The 19,798-nt window shown below is 44.8% G+C and overlaps 1 protein-coding gene and 1 pseudogene across 1 annotated transcript in view; both read left to right on the top strand.

Moving 5' to 3' along the window:
- fid (fire dancer) overlaps positions 1-13,455 on the top strand; it is a 638,212-nt gene extending 624,757 nt beyond the window's left edge. Inside the window, exons 8-10 of the mRNA XM_070096032.1 lie at positions 277-2,950; positions 9,335-9,481; positions 10,822-13,455. Of these exons, the coding sequence (XP_069952133.1) occupies positions 277-2,950; positions 9,335-9,481; positions 10,822-12,434 (4,434 nt within the window). The 3' untranslated portion in view covers positions 12,435-13,455. The remainder of the gene's footprint in view (positions 1-276; positions 2,951-9,334; positions 9,482-10,821) is intronic.
- LOC138854197 (homeobox-like protein HDP1) lies at positions 12,441-18,550 on the top strand (annotated as a pseudogene).
- The last annotated feature ends 1,248 nt before the right edge of the window (positions 18,551-19,798 follow it).

Consider the following 19,798-nt stretch of genomic DNA (forward strand, 5'->3'; position numbering starts at 1 on the left):
TGTTCCTTTCCAACAGTTCCATTATTCCACCTCTGCTTGTGTCCCTCAGCACCTCTGCTTTAATTAAAGCATGCAGACTTTTACCATTTTACTGTTTGTTTTTTTCTTACTCTCTAATACTGTAATTATTGAAATATAAATAATGAAAATATACTTAAACAGTAAAGATTCTCATGTGGAATATCTTCGCAAGCCGTTCATGATGTTACAAGACTGCCTCTAATATTTATGTTAATCCTTATCTTTTTCTTGTTTATATCTGTGGTTGTTTGACAGAAGCTGACCAGCAGCCGTCGGGGGTCGTCTGTGTCAGGCAGGTCATGGTTCATGCATGGTGGGAGTTTCACAGCATTTAGGTCTGACAGTCACTGCCTGGGCATGGAGACCGGGGGAGCCTCCGAGCCCCGACCCTCCTTGAGCGAGGACCAGCGCCCCTCCGTCAGCAACGATGGGTCTCTTGACTCGCAGGAGAACCTGGACGATGTGCCTATAGAACTGCGACACTTGGAGCCCGATGATCCGGCACTTCTGGATATTCCAGTCTCACCGGCACCGCCCCTGTATCCCGCCTCCGCTGCCACTGTGGTGCTTGGTGATCGTGAGAGTAAAGCCAAATCTAAGAGTCTAACAGACTTGGTGCAGGCATCGCCGCGGTCTCCGGGTAACCCTCTTGCTCCTTCAGGTTCATTTCTGGCAAGAAAAAAATCTATCAGTCGGGACGCTCTCGATTCGAAGCGAATTATTGAAGTGCCGAGCACTGTTTTGCGCTCAAAATCCAGCTCTTCTTGTTTCTCCTTGTCTAGTCACGATATTTCGATAGAACCTTCAAAGGTAGCTGTAGTTGGGAAGGGATCGTGTAAAGAGGGTGCTGGTGCAGACACGAAAGCCATTGTAGCGACTGAGAAGTGTGTGGATGATAGAGGCACTCCAGCTGTGAGTAGGAAAAGACCTACACTTAAAAAACAAAAGGCCTCTATAAATGAAAGTGATGGCAGTGATGTAGAAACACCTATAGTTATAGAGATAAGTAAAGCCCCAAAAACGTTGGAAACTGTCAATGTGCCTGTTGCAACCGATGATAAGGACCATTTAACTATTCCAAAAGGAATAGGCATAATAAAACAAAGCTCACTCAATGATGAATTTATATGTATAGATAGATTTTTAGAAAAAGAAAAGATTAAACAAAGTATTCAGAAACAAAGTTCGCTGAATGAAGACTTGATATATGGAAACAAAGAGGAAAAACAGGAAACTCTCAGAGAGTCATTATTCACGGCGCAATTTAAAAGACTTCAAAACATACGTGAGAGCTTTCAGAGGCTAAGAACCGCGAGCCTTGATCGATTCGAGAGAGAGAAAACGGACTCTTCCCTGAAAAAAGGTATTGTTAAACTTTTACAATCCTGGAAAAGCGAGATTCTTGTGACTAAGGAAAGCAAACCAACGTCTGGGGACGAGTGTGATCTAGAAGGTGACTGTGAAGAGTTCTCTGAAAAGGTTGGCGACACCGACTGTCAGCCAGACATGAAACACAACGAGGTGAGACCTGAAGCTCAAAGTATAAACCAGCTGGGAACTTCTGGTGACGGCAGCGATGCTCTCGCTGACAAGGTAAGGACGTGCGTGACGGAGAAAAAGTTTTTAGGGAAAGACCCGAGTGACAGAAAATCCTCCCGTGAGGAAAGTTCCGATAGTTCGAAAGAAAATAGTTTTCAGAGCGACACTAGTCTTGACTCTGAAGACAGTTGTGTGTCTGTGATATTTGTCCCTAAACCGGGTCAGGCTGGTGTTAATGGAATTGATAAGGAAAGAAACCGGTCTGTTTCTTCTGAATCATCAGAAGGTTCAGACAAACAGCATTCCCCAAAGTCACCAAAGTCGCCTAAATCGCCAAAGTCTCCGGGTCCTGGTGGCCGATACTTTGCTCCAGCACGTTATTTGGGAGCTAAAAGCGGGGTAAAGACAGGACCGAAAATGGGCACTCAAGTTCTGGGGGGGTCGACGAGATCTGACCAGCAGCAGCAGCAGCAGCAGCAGCAACGTGTCAGTCCTCCGTCAGACTCTCCACAGGAGATCCCAATAACAGTTTCAAGTCCTGTACCAACTCCTGAAGAGGCAAAATGTGATTCCACAAGTGGTCGTGAAGTACCAGCTATCCGCACCGTAGCTACAGCAGTGCCAAGGCCGTTGCCCACGCGCACTGGAGGCCTCGGTCGTGTACTGAACCATAGTGGTACAATACCTCCAAGCACACCACCACCAACCATGTCTTCACCCAGTAGTTCCTATTTCTCTCATATAACAGTTCCCAAAGCATTGCCCACAGAATCGTCGCCTTTGCTTGGGAAATCTAACTGTGAAGTGTCGTCTAGTCCAAAAAAATCTCCAACTTCCACTAAGCCAACTACCTCTGTAAAGGCTCCTACCTCGACGCCACCAGTAACCACTCATCAAACATCTACGCAAATGTCATCCCAGACGAGTAAATACATACCAAAATACGAGCCGCAAGTGGTGAAACGAGAAACAAGTTTTACACAACAAGTTTCATCACTTCTTCTGGGAGAAAACGTGGAGATAATTCGGAAGACTGGAAGCAGTGGGAGCCGTAACGTACAGATTGTGCGCAAGACTGTGCCGCGGTTCTTAACATTTGACGTGTTCAATCCAGAGACAGACGACCTTGACAGTGACTCTTCAGCCAGCTCCTCGCCCAACTCAGGTAGCTCTGTGATCGAGCGTGGCTGGCCCACTGAGAGAGACATTGAGGAACTAGATCGAGAGATAAAGCGTCGTGAAGAGGAAGAACGTCGTCGGCCCGTGCCTTCCCCAGGAGCGGCAGCTGCGGAGAGAGCCATACCGCCGCCTCCTGAGATGCCCAAATTATCCTTAGTCGAAGACGTTCACCGGATGGACACAATAAGTGAAGACGTTCGTGAACATTCAGGTAGGTTCCTCTTAACAATGTTGCATTCTAAACTAATTCTATATTACATAAATAACCCGCACATAGATACCTTATGGCGACTTGTACCTCTACTTGTACTTCTACTTGTACTTCTACTTGTACATCTACTTGTACTTCTACTTGTACTTCTACTTGTACTTCTACTTGTACATCTACTTGTACTCATCCACCTGCACTCCCCACCTGCACATCCACCTGCACTCCCCACCTGCACATCCACCTGCAGCACTCCCCACCTGCACTCCCCACCTGCACTCCACCTGCACTCCACCTGCACTCCCACCTGCACATCCACCTGCACCCCTCCACCTGCACATCCACCTGCACTCCCACCCCTCTACTCCCCACTGCACTCCACCTGCACATCCACCTGCACTCCCCACCTGCACATCCACCTGCACTCCACCTGCACATCCACCTGCACTCCCACCTGCACTCCACCTGCACATCCACCTGCACTCCCACCTGCACTCCCACCTGCATCCCCACCTCTACATCCACTGCACTCCCACCTGCACATCCACCTGCACTCCCACTGCACATCCACCTGCACTCCACCTGCACATCCACCTGCACTCCCACCTGCACTCCCACCTCAAGGCATCCACCTGCACTCCCACCTGCACTCCCACCTGCACTCCCACCTGCACATCCACTCTGCCCACTCCACTTGCACATCCACCTGCACTCCACCTGCACATCCATCCTGCACTTCCACCTGCACATCCACTCTGCACTCCTACCTACATCCACTGCACTCCCACCTGCACCCCTCCACCTGCACATCCACCTGACACCCCACCTGCACATCCACCTGCACTCCACCTGCACTCCCCACCTGCACTCCCCACCTGTCCCACCTGCACATCCACCTGCAGCACTCCACCTGCACTCCCCACCTGCACCCCACCTGCACTCCCACCTGCACTCCACCTGCACTCCCACCTGCACATCCACCTGCACTCCACCTGCACATCCACTCCAGCACTCCACTTGCACTTCCACCTGCACATCCACCTGCACACCCCACCTGCACATCCACCTGCAGCACTCCCACCTGCACTCCACTCCATGCACTCCATGCACTCCATGCACTCCACCTGCACATCCACCTTGCACTCCACTACACATACTCTGCACTCCACCTTGTACATCCACCTGCACTTCCACCTGCACTCCCCACCTGCACATCCACCTGCACTCCCACCTGCACTCCCCACCTGACACCATCCACTCTCACTCCTGCACATCCACTCAGTACTCCCACCTCGCACATCCACCCCTGCACTCCACCTGCACATCCACCTGCACTCCCCACCTGCATCCACTGTACTCCCACCTGTCACATCCACCTGCAGCACTCCACCTGCATTCCCACCTGCACTCCCACTCTGCACTCCACCTGCACATCCATCCACCTGCACCCACCTGCACATCCACCTGTAGCACTCCACCTGCACTCCACCTGCACATCCACCTGCACCTCCACCTGCACTCCCCACCTGCACATCCACCTGCACATCCACCTGCAGCACTCCACTGCACTTCCACCTGCACTCCACCTGCACATCCACCTGCAGCACTCCACCTTGCACTCCCACCTGCACATCCACCTTGCACTCCCACTGCACATCCACTGTGCCCACTCCAGTACATCCACCTCAGCACTCCACCTGCACTCCCCACCTGCACATCCACCAGCACTCCACCTGCACCCCACCACCTGCACTCCCCACCTGCACCTACCTGCACTCCCCACCTGCACTCCACCTGCACTCCACCTGCACATCCACCTGCACATCCACTCCACCTGCACATCCACCTGCACTCCCACCTGCACTCCCCACCTGCACCCCACCTGCACTCCACCTGCACATCCACCTGCACCTCCCACCTGCACATCCACCTGCAGCACTCCACCTGCACTCCACCTGCACCCCACCTGCACTCCACCTGCACTCCACCTGCACATCCACCTGCACATCCACCTGCACACCACTGCACTACCTCACTCCACTCACTCCACCTGCACTCCACCTGCACTACCACTGCACATCCACTGCACATCCACTCTGCACATCCACCTGCACTCCACCTGCACATCCACCTGCACTCCACCTGCACATCCACTGCACTCCACCTGTACATCCTCTTATACTCCACTCTGCTACATCCACTGCACATCCACTCCTGCACTCCACTCTGCACTCCCACTTATACTCCTACTCTGCACATCCACTGTACATCCACTGTACTCTACCTGCACATCCACTGCAGCACTCCACTGCACTCCCCACTCTGTACATCCACTCTGCACTCCCACCTGCACATCCACTTGCACTCCACTGTACATCCACTGCACATCCACTGGCACATCCACTTGCACATCCACTGCACTCCCACTGCACTCACTGCATCCCACTCTGCACATCCACTCTGCACATCCACTGTACTCCTACTTTATATTCTCCACTGCACAACCTACTGCACTCCCCACCTGCACTACTCTGCACATCCACTGCAGCACTTCACCTGTACTCCCACTGCACTCCACCTGCACATCCACCTGCACATCCACTGCACTCCACCTGCACTCCCACTCTGCACATCCACCTGCACACTCCACCTCACTCCCACTGCACTCCACCTGCACATCCACCTGTACATCCACTCTGCACTCCCACTCATACTCTACCTGCACATCCACTCTGTACATCCACTGCACATCCACTGCACATCCACTCTGCACATCCACTGCACTCCTACTGTACATCCACTGTCACTTCACTCTGTACTCCTACTGTACATCCACCTTGCACATCCACTGCACATCCACTCTGTACATCCACTGCACATCCACTCGCACATCCACTGTACATCCACTCAGTACATCCACCTGCACATCCACCTGCACTCACCTGCACATCCACTGCACTCCCCACCTGCAGTCCCCACTCCACCTCACCCACCTGCACTCCCACCTGCACTCCCACCTGCACTCCACCTGCACATCCACCTGCAGCACTCCACCTGCACTCCCACCTCACTCCCCACCTGCACTTCCCACCTGCACATCCACCTGCACTCCCACCTGCACTCCCACCTGCAACATCCACCTGCAGCACTCCCACCTGCACCTCCCCACCTGCACTCCCACCTGCACTCCCACCTGTACTCCCACCTGCACTCCACCTGCACATCCACCTGCACCTCCCCACTTGCACATCCACTCAGCACTCCACCTGCACTCCCACTACATCCACTTGCACTCCCACCTGCACATCCACCTGCACTCCCCACCTGCACATCCACTGCACATCCACTGCACATCCACCTGCACATCCACTCGCACTCCCACCTGCACTCCACCTGCACTCCCACCTGTACATCCACTGCCACATCCACCTGCACTCCCCACTCATACTCCCACTGCACATCCACCTGCACTCCCCACCTGCACTCCACTCCTGCACATCCACCTGCAGCACTCCCCACCTGCACTCCCACCTGCACTCCACTCGTACATCCACTCCTGTACATCCACTCTGTACTCTACTGCACTCCACTGTACTTCTACTTGTACTTCTACTTGTACTTCTACTTGTACTTCTACTTGTACATCTACTTGTACTTCTACTTGTACTTCTACTTGTACTTCTACTTGTACTTCTACTTGTACATCTACTTGTACTTCTACTTGTACTTCTACTTGTACTTCTACTTGTACATCTACTTGTACTTCTACTTGTACTTCTACTTGTACTTCTACTTGTACTTCTACTTGTACATCTACTTGTACATCCATCATTGTACATCCACTGCAACATCCACCTGCACCCCTTCCACTGCACATCCACCTGCACTCCCACCTGCAGCACTCCACCTGCACTCCACCTGCACTCCACCTGCACTCCCACCTGCACTCCACCTGCACATCCACCTGCAGCACTCCACCTGCACTCCCCACCTGCACTCCCACCTGCACTCCCCACCTGCACATCCACCTGCACTCCACCTGCACTCCCACCTGCACATCCACCTGCAGCACTCCACCTGCACTTCCACCTGCACTCCCACCTGACACCCCACCTGCACTCCCCACCTGCACTCCCCACCTGCACATCCACTCAGCACCCACCTGCACATCCACTGCACTCCCTCTACTTGTACATCTACTTGTACTTCTACTTGTACTTCTACTTGTACTTCTACTTGTATTTCTACTTGTAAAAATGCAACAAAAGCAAAAGATTACAGTAAAATAAAAGCCCTAGAAGCGGTGTCTGAAGTTTATATTATAAAAAAGTTTGGTTATGTACAATTAAACATTAAAAATGTTGTTGAGTTACGTGAAGAAATACAAGTGAGGATGTTATCACACCAGCAGTACGACCCTAACATCGTCATAAAATTTCTTTGTCCTATATGCGGGTTATTTGTCTATTGTTCCAGTAATTTTGTGTTCTCTAAGTCTCCATTTAGCGATTACTTCTCATTCTCAAGCCCAATATAACTCCCTATTAGTTTAATCATCGCCCATGGAAATAATATTCACCATCTCAGTATTTTAAAGCGACTTATATGACCTAACGTGAACATGGCTATCATATGCATTTACCGTTTCCCCAATTTGCAATATTTATGCTGTTTCTAACGCAGAATTTAGGTCAGGATGAATCTTAATAAAATTTATACCCTATTATGTACATTATGATGGTGACTAATTTATTTTATCAGTGAATGGAGTACAATACGCTCAATACTGAGTTGATCATCTACATCATAAATGTTCTTCAGGTTGCCTTAATTGAATAAATAGTATTAGGTATAAATCCTGCTTAAATAGACGAGGAAACGTGTTGCTACAAGTGGCGTCTTTAGTCCATTTAGGACCGATGAAGCCAGGTGTGGTAAAAGGCTACCTTAATAAATGTTTTGATCAGTTCATACGTGATGTTTTACCTCCAAATTTATTGGTATCACAGTACCTTTGCTACCACGTTTCTCTTTTTCCTCGACCGCTAGATTTATCACTGTGTTTTTCTAGTTTCATTATTTTGTGGTTAAATGTACGTTTTTATACGTTAATACTATTTGGAGAAAAATGGGAAACGTAGGATGGTTTACGTTGGATAAAATGTCAATTATTGACGTTATAAATTAAGAATGACTTGATGTGGAAAAAGACACTTATGTACAGTTCAGGACATTTATTAAAGGAAACGTTTCGCCACGAGTGGCTTCTTCAGTCCTAATACAGAGAAAACTAAGAAAACGTATATGTATAGTGGCAGGAGTCAGGTGAGGTGACGCGTGGGTAGAGGTGGTAGTAGTAGTAGTAGTAGTAGTAGTAGTAGTGGAACTAAGGAGGTGATGCTAGAGAGGGACTACTACTACTACTACTACTACTACTACTACTACTACTACTACCACCACCTCTACCCACGCGTCACCTCACCTGACTCCTGCCACTATATATATACGTTTTCTTAGTTTTCTCTGTATTAGGACTGAAGAAGCCACTCGTGGCGAAACGTTTCCTTTAATAAATGTCCTGAACTGTACATCAGTGTCTTTTTCCACATCTTGTCGGTATCACCATACCATTTCCCCTTGTGTGGGATACTTGTACATCCATATTTGTCTGCTTTCTCATTGTTTGCCTCCTCATTGTCTGCCTCCATATTGTCTGCCCCTCATTGTCTGTCCCTCATTGTCTGTCCCTCATTGTCTGCCCCTCATTGTCTGTCCCTCACTATGTACCCCTCATTGTCTGCCTCCACATTGTCTGCCCCTCATTGTCTGCCCCTCATTGTTTGCCCCTCATTGTCTGCCCTCTCATAGTCTGCCTTATTATCTGCCCCTCATTGTCTGCCCCCTCATGTCTGTCCCCTCATTGTCTGCCTCATTATCTGCCCCTCATTGTCTGCCCTCTCATAGTCTGCCTCATTATCTGCCCCTCATTGTCTACCCCCTCATGTCTGTCCCCTCACTGTCTGCCTCCTCATTATCTGCCCCTCATTGTCTGCCCCTCATTGTCTGCCCTCATTGTCTGCCCCCTCATTGTCTGCCTCATTATCTGCCCCTCATTGTCTGCCCTCTCATTGTCTGCCCCTCATTGTCTGCCCCCTCATTGCCTGTCCCTTCATTGTCTGCCCCTTCATTGTCTACCCTCATTGTCTGCCCTCTCATTGTCTGCCTCACTGTCTGCCCCTTCATTGTCTTCCCCTCATTGTCTGCCTCTCATTCTCTAACTCAGCCAGTGACCCAACATCTCAAGGTATGGGAAGCACTGAATGACTCACACTGGTTTATTGCTCGGCAGATCTCTCAGCTTTTATCAAAATTTCATTGTTTCAACAGGAATGGAATTAAATGGAGTCAGAGGAGATAGGAGGAAGGAATGTAGAATGCCAGGATCCCTGCCTTTAGTGGGTAAATCACAGTCAACCTTGCCGGCCTCGAGGTCCACCTCCGTCACCAGGACATACGTCGAACAGTCCTCTTTAGGTAATGTATATCACTAGAATACAGAAGCATACAAGGTCTATCTAAAATACGTTCCGTTTAGAAGGCCTGCGAGATCAACTGCTGAAAGAGAACGTAAAAGAATGTACATAAAAATTGCTTAAAGACAAATATAAGCGATAACAAAGACAGCCTAGTCAACTCAGAGAGGTATACCTCGACAAACACTTCAGTATACCCAGGTATGCTGTACCCGGTGAGAATAAATTTTAAAATATAATCTTTTCAATAACAAATTATTCTAGATAACTGAGGAACATGCGAGTATAAAGTAAGACTCACTAATGTGAATGTGAGGCTTATCATGAGTCTCTTTCGCGGTACACACTCCCTCACTAGGATATACGTTGTGAAATATATTTAATGGCACATAACTTTAGTCACGAGTGGGTGTTATAACGTGTTGTGTGTTCAACTTCTAGGCTCTGCTTCTCGCCCTGAACATATCACAGTGACTGTGATATATCACAGTATATTTTCCAAGATTATACTGTGATATGTCATATCAGTGTTATATTACACAAATAACCCGCACATAGAAGAGAGGAGCTTACGACGACGTTTCGGTCCGACTTGGACCATTTACAAAGTCATACTGTGACTTTGTAAATGGTCCAAGTCGGACCGAAACGTTGTTGTAAGCTTCTATCTTCTATGTGTGGGTTATTTGTGTATCGTTCTAGTCACGGTATTGTGCCTTTTTTGTTTTTGTTATTAATGTTATACTCTTACTCATTTGCTTAAGATTATCTTAAACGTTTCACACATTATTTATATATATTGAGACTCTCCAATATCTTGTTTATGAGAAACAGAGCTGCTGTAACACCTTGAGATCAAGTGTCCAGTTTCTATTTGTTTACGAAGATAGAGTGTGGTGAATGCTACCATTGGACCTCTAGCTAGAATTTATGGGGAGAGGGAGGTCTTTATAAGCTTAGGCAAAATTGCTAAGGAGAGGGACTTTAGGAGGATCTCTGGCCGGGTGCAGAGTTGGATGTTCAGTGTGAAAACTCGATGGGGAGCTGTGGCCGGTGCAGAGCTGGAGGCGCAATGTTATAAGGACTTGGTGGCCAGACTGTCAAGGAGAGCTGAGGCTTTGTGTGAGGTCTTGGGACCTGGAGTTAGGAACTTGACTGGTCTTCTAGGTCTGATCCACTAATGTCTCTATTTTATACTGTAAGTGCATAATTAATTTCGTAAGCTAATTGTATCTTCCCAGTAATCTTAGTATCAGATACCTTCCTCTTTGTCACTGTCTCCTCTATTGACGCAGATACATAAAAAATTGTGAACCGATATTAATTGATGTTATTACACAGGTATGTCAAGGCGTGAGATAGAGTCGCTAAGACAGAGGTCAACTAGCGTCTCTGGTGCAGGAGTGTCTGAAGTAGATAAGAAGTTAGAGACGCTATCAAAAGTGCGCACATCATCGCCGTCCTCACTGTCTCCAGCAAGCAGCAGTTCGCCCACTTTTGACTCCCCCGCTGAGCCTCTCCTAAAAAGGAGCCCTAAAGCAAGACGGAAGCTCACTATAGCTCACCTAGACCAATTATTGCCTTTACAACCTACAGTAGAACATAAATCAGAGCCAAAGAGACCTTCCAGAAGTCCAGAGTCTTTGTTGGAAAGACAGAGTTTCAGAAGTCGTGTCCCTGACCGCCATCAACAAAGCAAAGCTCTCTCACCACTGGGGTCGGAGGTTATTGGTCGAGGCGATATGAAGCCTTGGGCCGAAGTTGCCATTAAGCCTATAACTGAAACAGTTAATCTTCCACCACCTACGTCTTGGAGAGGAAAATTTTCTCCGGAAGGAATTCTCAAGGGTATTTCAGAATTTGACAAAACCTCAGGACAGAAGAAGAGTCAAGAAGCCAAGAAAAGTGCATTGGAGTTGCCCTTTACTTCTCCGTGTAGGTCTTCCCTCTCTCCGAGCAGTAGCGTTTCTTCAACTTCTCCATCAATTCCCCGAGAACTGGGAAGAGAGGATCCACTCTCTAGAAGTCCCCTTCTCAGCTCTCCAACGCTGTCGACCAGCAGTGGTGATTCTCGTTCTGGTTCACATGCAGCGATATCTTTTTTTCGAGAAAGTCCATTTTCCTTTGATATGTTCAGAATGAATCGCAGTGAAAGTAGCTTACCATTGTTAAGTCTAGAAGAATCACAACCCAATCATGGCACTTTCAAAGAGCCAGCAAAGCCTGTTGTGCTCAGAGAATCTAAACGAAGTTGTAGAGTAAAATCTGAACCAGAAGAAACAAAAGAAGCTAAACAGCGCAGCAGTCGCATATCTTGTCATTATCCTTCCAAAGAAGGTGAGATCAGTAAAGATGAAGGTCCTAATAAACAAAGAAGATCTCATACTAACTCCTTGAAGGTAAGAATAGAAGACAGTAAGCAAAAAGATAATGGAACTGGGAAAAAGAGCACATGCCGCTTGTGTGCACGGGAAAACGATAAAAGACAGAAGAAAAAGAAACAAGAACAGCTGGCAAGTGTACTTGGGTCTAAGGAACAGCAGTTTGGACTAAGTACCAAGAGACGAGTAACGAATCAGGGAAAGACAGATGGTTTTCGAAGAGGAGAGCTCAAGTCCCAGGGCTCCCTGGATTCAGCCAGAGAGAAAGAATCTGCAGCCTCGAAGTCCTCTCCTCCTCTGGTCCGCAGCGGATCATTAGACTTGGAGAAAGCAGAACGAAACCAGAAGGAAAGTAGACTGAGTCGAGACGCATCGTTGTCAACATCGCAGGACTCTCTCCAGAGTGACGTTGGCGGAGCACCTACACTACATCGTTATTACCACGTCTTCCGCGAGGGAGAGCTCGATCAGCTCATTGAAAAGTACGTGCACAACCTACACATTATCTCGTCTTACTACGACCACGCGAACTGGTGTGTTATTGCGGAGAAAGTGCAAGTGTGGACTATATGAGGGACGATGCTCATCTCTTATGTAGCTGAAGGTAAAATGAATTGACTTTGCAAGTAAACAAACTGTACATTGTTGGACAAAAAAAAAACAGACTTATAACCTAAACTCTACTTAAATAAACTTAGACTAAGAGGCAACCGTGTTGCACATAAACTTTGTATAAGACAGTGTTTCACAGTGATAAGCATTAATGATTACATACAAATCTATGTTCATAATTCACAGATGTTATTTTGTTTTCAGGTTGATTCCTGGTCACGTAAAATAGTGTAGCCACTTGGGCCGTCACAAAGGAATAGATTTTTGTCTGCTCTGTTTATGAGTTGCCTAAACATATCCAAACATTCTATTGTTTATCGATGTTTTAGATGTTTAATGACGGGAGTCTAACATATCTGATTTACGCTGGAACACTGAAGAAATATTTAATGTGGATTTCAAACATATCTTATTACAGTGAAATCAAGAATACATATATTTATAGATACATAATACATATAAATATATATTTATCAGATTTGTTGTTTTGTAAAAAAAAATGTAGAATGGTAAAGATTGGAGTTTGGAGATGGTGTTTCCTGCCTATGGTAGATAGATGCTACCATGTAGTGATCTACCACAGTAGATAGATGCTACCATGTAGTGATCTACCACAGTAGATAGATGCTACCATGTAGTTATCTACCACAGTAGATAGATGCTACCATGTAGTTATCTACCACAGTAGATAGATGCTACCATGTAGTTATCTACCACAGTAGATAGATGCTACCATGTAGTCATCTACCACAGTAGATAGATGCTACCATGTAGTTATCTACCACAGTAGATAGATGCTACCATGTAGTCATCTACCACAGTAGATAGATGCTACCATGTAGTTATCTACCACAGTAGATAGATGCTACCATGTAGTTATCTACCACAGTAGATAGATGCTACCATGTAGTTATCTACCACAGTAGATAGATGCTACCATGTAGTTATCTACACGAGTAGATAGATGCTACCATGTAGTCATCTACCACAATAGATAGATGCGACAGTAGATAGATGCTACCATGTAGTTATCTACCACAATAGATAGATACTACCATGTAGTCATCTACCACAATAGATAGATTCTACCATGTAGTCATCTACCACAATAGATAGATGCTACCATGTAGTCATCTACCAGAGTAGATAGATGCTACCATGTAGTCATCTACCAGAGTAGATAGATGCTACCATGTAGTCATCTACCAGAGTAGATAGATGCTACCATGTAGTCATCTACCAGAGTAGATAGATGCTACCATGTAGTCATCTACCAGAGTAGACAGATGCTGCCATGTAGTCATCTCTTAGGGTGATGTGAGATGGCTGCCTCAGACGTAACACTGAACTCTTAGTAACAAGTCATGCCAGTGTGTGTGTGTGTGTACTCACCTAATTGTGGTTGCAGGGGTTGAGTCACAGCTCCTGCTCCTGTATATCTGAGTGTGTGTGTGCGAGAAGAGAGAGAGAGAAGCAACACAGCTTGTGTGGATGTCTTACAATGTTTCATATTTGTCTCTCATTACTGCAACATTATTCAAATTGTCACTATTGTGTCATATCATCAATTATTTTCTATATAAATAACTAACTGAGTTATTTTTTTCAATTGAGTATTCAAAACTAATTCCAATTTTGAATTAAACAATAGATAAAAAAAATTTATTTAGAAGTCATTGGTTGTTTCAGGCAGCAGCCACACATATACACAGGCATGTGTATCCCTTAGTGCATACGACATATATATATATATATATATATATATATATATATATATATATATATATATATATATATATATACATATATATATATATATATATATATATATATATATATATATATATATATATATATATATATATATATATATATATACATCGATAGGTTTATATATCTCAATGTATATACACATTGAGAGTGTACATTAATTCCTCTTTCAGGGATTAAAAGATTCTTGGTGTTAGTGTACCTGTGATCTGCTGCCTTAATGACCCTCCAGCAGTTAATGACCCTCGAGCTGTTAATGACCCTCGAGCTGATAATGACCCTCGAGCTGTTAATGACCCTCGAGCAGTTAATGACCCTCGAGCAGTTAATGACCCTCGAGCTGTTAATGACCCTCGAGCTGTTAATGACCCTCGAGCAGTTAATGACCCTCGAGCTGATAATGACCCTCGAGCTGTTAATGACCCTCGAGCAGTTAATGACCCTCGAGCTGATAATGACCCTCGAGCTGTTAATGACCCTCGAGCTGTTAATGACCCTCGAGCAGTTAATAACCCTCGAGCTGATAATGACCCTCGAGCTGTTAATGACCCTCGAGCTGTTACTGACCCTCGAGCAGTTAATGACCCTCGAGCTGTTAATGACCCTCGAGCAGTTAATGACCATCGATCAGTTAATGACCCTCTAGCTGATAATAACCCTCGAGCAGTTAATGACCCTCGAGCTGTTAATGACCCTCGAGCTGTTAATGACCCTCGAGCAGTTAATGACCCTCGAGCAGTTAATGACCCTTGAGCAGTTAATGACTCTCGAGCAGTTAATGACCCTCGAGCTGATAATGACCCTCGAGCTGTTAATGACCCTCGATCTGTTAACGATCCTCGAGCTGTTAATCACCCTCGAGCAGTTAATGACCCTCGAGCAGTTAATGACCCTCGAGCTGTTAATGATCCTCGAGCTGTTAATGACCCTCGAGCTATTAATGACCCTCGAGCAGTTAATGACCCTCGAGCTGTTAATGACCCTCGAGCTGTTAATGACCCTCGAGCAGTTAATGACCCTAGAGCTGTTAATGACCCTCGAGCTGTTAATGACCCTCGAGCAGTTAATGACCCTCGAGCAGTTAATGACTCTCGAGCTGTTAATGACAATCGAGCTGTTAATGGCATTCGAGCAGTTAATGACCCTCGAGCTGTTAATGACCCTCGAGCAGTTAATGACCCTCGAGCTGTTAATGACCCTAGAGCTGTTAATGACCCTTGAGCTCTTAATGACCCTCGAGCAGTTAATGACCCTCGAGCAGTTAATGACCCTCGAGCTGTTAATGACCCTCGAGCAGTTAATGACCCTCGAGCAGTTAATGACCCTCGAGCAGTTAATGACCCTCGATCTGTTAATGACCCTCGAGCAGTTAATGACCCTCGAGCAGTTAATGACCCTCGAGCAGTTAATGGCCCTCGAGCTGTTAATGACCCTCGAGCAGTTAATGACCCTCGAGCTGTTAATGACCCTCGAGCAGGTAATGACCCTCGAGCAGGTAATGACCCTCGAGCAGTTAATGACCCTCGAGCAGTTAATGACCCTCGAGCAGTTAATGACCCTAGAGCTGTTAATGACCCTCGAGCAGTTAATGACCCTCGAGCAGTTAATGACCCTCGAGCAGTTAATGGCCCTCGAGCTGTTAATGACCCTCGAGCAGTTAATGACCCTCGAGCTGTTAGTGACCCTCGAGCAGTTAATGACCCGCGAGCAGTTAATGACCCTCGAGCTGTTAATGACCCTCGAGCAGTTAATGACCCTCGAGCAGTTAATGACCCTCGAGCTGTTAATGACCCTCGAGCAGTTAATGACCCTGGAGCTGTTAATAACCCTCGAGCAATTAATGACCCTCGAGCTGTTAATGGCCCTCGAGCTGTTAATGACCCTCGAGCAGTTAATGACCCTCGAGCTGCTAATGACCATCGAGCAGTTAATGACCCTCGAGCTGTTAATGACCCTCGAGCAGTTAATGACCCTCGAGCTGTTAATGATCCTCGAGCAGTTTATGACCCTCGAGCTGTTAATTACCCTCGAGCAGTTAATGATTCTCGAGCTGTTAATGACCCTCGAGCAGTTAATGACCCTCGAGCAGTTAATGACCCTGACCCTCGAGCAGTTAATAACCCTCGAGCTGTTAATGACCCTCGAGTTGTTAATGACCCTCGAGCAGTTAATGACCCTCTAGCTGTTAATGACCCTGGAGCTGTTAATGACCATCCAGCAGTTAATGACCCTCGAGCAGTTAATGACCCTCGAGCTGTTAATGACCCTCGAGCTGTTAATGACCCTCGAGCAGTTAATGACCCTTGAGCAGTTAATAACCCTCGAGCTGTTAATGATCCTCGAGCTGTTAATGACCCTCGAGCAGTTAATGACCCTCGAGCAGTTAATGACCCTCAAGCTGTTAATGACCCTCGAGCTGTTATTGACCCTCGAGCTGTTAATAACCCTCGAGCTGTTAATGACCCCTTGAGCAGTTAATGATCTTCTTGCAATTAATGACCTAGCAGTTAATGACCCTCGAGCTGTTAATGACCTTCTTGCAATTAATGACCTTGAAGTTAATGACCCTCGAGCTGTTAATGACCTTTTTGCAATTAATGACACCTTGAGCAGTTAATGACCTTGTAATTAATGACCCCTTGAGTAGTTAATGACCTTGCAATTAATGACCCTTTGAGCAGTTAATGACTTTCTTGCATTTAATGACCCCTTGAGCAGTTAATGAACTTCTTGCAATTAATGACCTTGCAGTTAATGACCCTCAAGCTGTTAATGACCTTTTTGCAATTAATGACCTTGAAGTTAATGACCCTCAAGCTGTTAATGACCTTTTTGCAATTAATGACCTTGAAGTTAATGACCCTTGAACTGTTAATGACCTTTCAATTAATGATCTTGCAGTTAATGACCTTGAAGTTAATGATCCTCTTGCATTAATGACCTTCTCGCAGTTAATGACCTTGCAGTTAATCTTCTTGCAGTTAATGACCTCGCAGTTAATGACTTTGCAGCTAATAACCTAATTGCTGTTAATGAGCTTATTGCAGTTAATGACACTCTTGAAGGTAATGACCTTGCAGTTAATGATCTTCTTGCAGTTAATGACCCTCATGCAATTAATATGCCTTATTAAACCTAAGAACCTGACCTAGACGTGTATCAGTATGTATCAATAATACAGCGCTGTGTCATGTATGAAAACAATGTATGAAAACTTAATGCGGCATGTATAATGTATGAATTAGCTTTATGCATTGTGTCCAAACACCTTTAGTATGGTATGTATCATTGGTATGATATGCGTCAGTATGGTATGTATCATTACTATGATTTGCGTCAGTATGATATATATCATTAGTATCATTTGCGTCAGTATGGTATGTATCATAGTATGATTTGCGTCAGTATAGTATGTATCATAGTATGATTTGCGTCAGTATGGTATATATCATTAGTATCATTTGCGTCAGTATGATATATATCATTAGTATCATTTGCGTCAGTATGATATATATCATTAGTATCATTTGCGTCAGTATGGTATATATCATTAGTATCATTTGCGTCAGTATGATATATATCATTAGTATCATTTGCGTCAGTATGGTATATATCATTAGTATCATTTGCGTCAGTATGGTATATATCATTAGTATCATTTGCGTCAGTATGATATATATCATTAGTATCATTTGCGTCAGTATGGTATATATCATTAGTATCATTTGCGTCAGTATGGTATGTATCATAGTATGATTTGCGTCAGTATGATATATATCATTAGTATCATTTGCGTCAGTATGATATATATCATTAGTATCATTTGCGTCAGTATGATATATATCATTAGTATCATTTGCGTCAGTATGATATATATCATTAGTATCATTTGCGTCAGTATGGTATGAATTATTAGTATCATTTGCATCAGTATGGTATGGATCATTAGTTAGGTTCCTGGGTCTCACTATGATGTCAGGTGTGTTTGAACCCCAGTGTCACCTGGTTCTCAGTGTTCATCGTGTTCAACAAGGTGGTTCAAGGACCACTTGAGTAAAACTGTTATGACTGACAATTCCTACGAACTTTGGTATTAGTTACTTTGAACGAGTTACGAGTTTTGAAATTGAGTGACGTTACCAGAGTTAAAAAAAAGTTATGTTTCTCATTGTTTTAGTAAAGTTATGTCTCTCATTGTTTTAGTAAAGTTATGTTTCTCATTGTTTTAGTAAAGTTATGTTTCTCATTGTTTTAGTAAAGTTATGTTTCTCATTGTTTTAGTAAAGTTATGTTTCTCATTGTTTTAGTAAAGTTATGTTTCTCATTGTTTTAGTAAAGTTATGTTTCTCATTGTTTTAGTAAAGTTATGTTTCTCATTGTTTTAGTAAAGTTATGTTTCTCATTGTTTTAGTAAAGTTATGTCTCTCATTGTTTTAGTAAAGTTATGTTTCTTATTGTTTTAGTAAAGTTATGTTTCTCATTGTTTTAGTAAAGTTATGTCTCTCATTGTTTTAGTAAAGTTATGTTTCTCATTGTTTTAGTAAAGTTATGTCTCTCATTGTTTTAGTAAGGTTATGTTTCTTATTGTTTTAGTAAAGTTATGTTTCTCATTGTTTTAGTAAAGTTATGTTTCTCATTGTTTTAGTAAAGTTATGTTTCTCATTGTTTTAGTAAAGTTATGTTTCTCATTGTTTTAGTAAAGTTACGTCTCTCATTGTTTTAGTAAAGTTATGTTTCTTATTGTTTTAGTAAAGTTATGTTTCTCATTGTTTTAGTAAAGTTATGTTTCTCATTGTTTTAGTAAAGTTACGTCTCTCATTGTTTTAGTAAAGTTATGTTTCTTATTGTTTTAGTAAAGTCACGTCTCTCATTGTTTTACTAAAGTTACGTCTCGTTGTTTTAAAAAGAATGACTCGATTATCAATGGCTTCCTGCTTTGTTTACCTCAGTAAAGAAGTTCTACGTATGCATGTTCGCAGAACCAATGGTTCAGGCATACATTGCCCCCAGAACCAATGGTTCAGGCATACATTGCCCCCAGAACCAATGGTTCAGGCATACATTGCCCCCAGAACCAATGGTTCAGGCATACATTGCCCCCAGAACCAATGGTTCAGGCATACATTGCCCACGGAACTAATGGTTCAGGCATACATTGCCCCCAGAACCAACGGTTCAGGCATACATTGCCCACAGAACCAACGGTTCAGGCATACATTGCCCACAGAACCAACGGTTCAGGCATACATTGCCCACGGAACTAATGGTTCAGGCATACATTGCCCACAGAACCAATGGTTGGTTCAGGCATACATTGCCCACAGAACCAATGGTTCATCCATACACTGCCCACAGAACCAATGGTTCAGGCATACATTGCCCACAGAACCAATGGTTCATCCATACATTGCCCACAGAACCAATAACATTGAACTCATTTGCTTGGAGATAAATTTCCCTTTGGAACTCGTGTCTTGATGTTCTTACGACAACACAAGAAGCTTCGTTAACTTCATTGTTAAGCTTATCAAGCGTATCCTTAAGCTGAACTTCCT

This window comes from Cherax quadricarinatus, chromosome 52, assembly GCF_038502225.1.
Source record: "Cherax quadricarinatus isolate ZL_2023a chromosome 52, ASM3850222v1, whole genome shotgun sequence".
NCBI lineage: Eukaryota > Metazoa > Arthropoda > Malacostraca > Decapoda > Parastacidae > Cherax > Cherax quadricarinatus.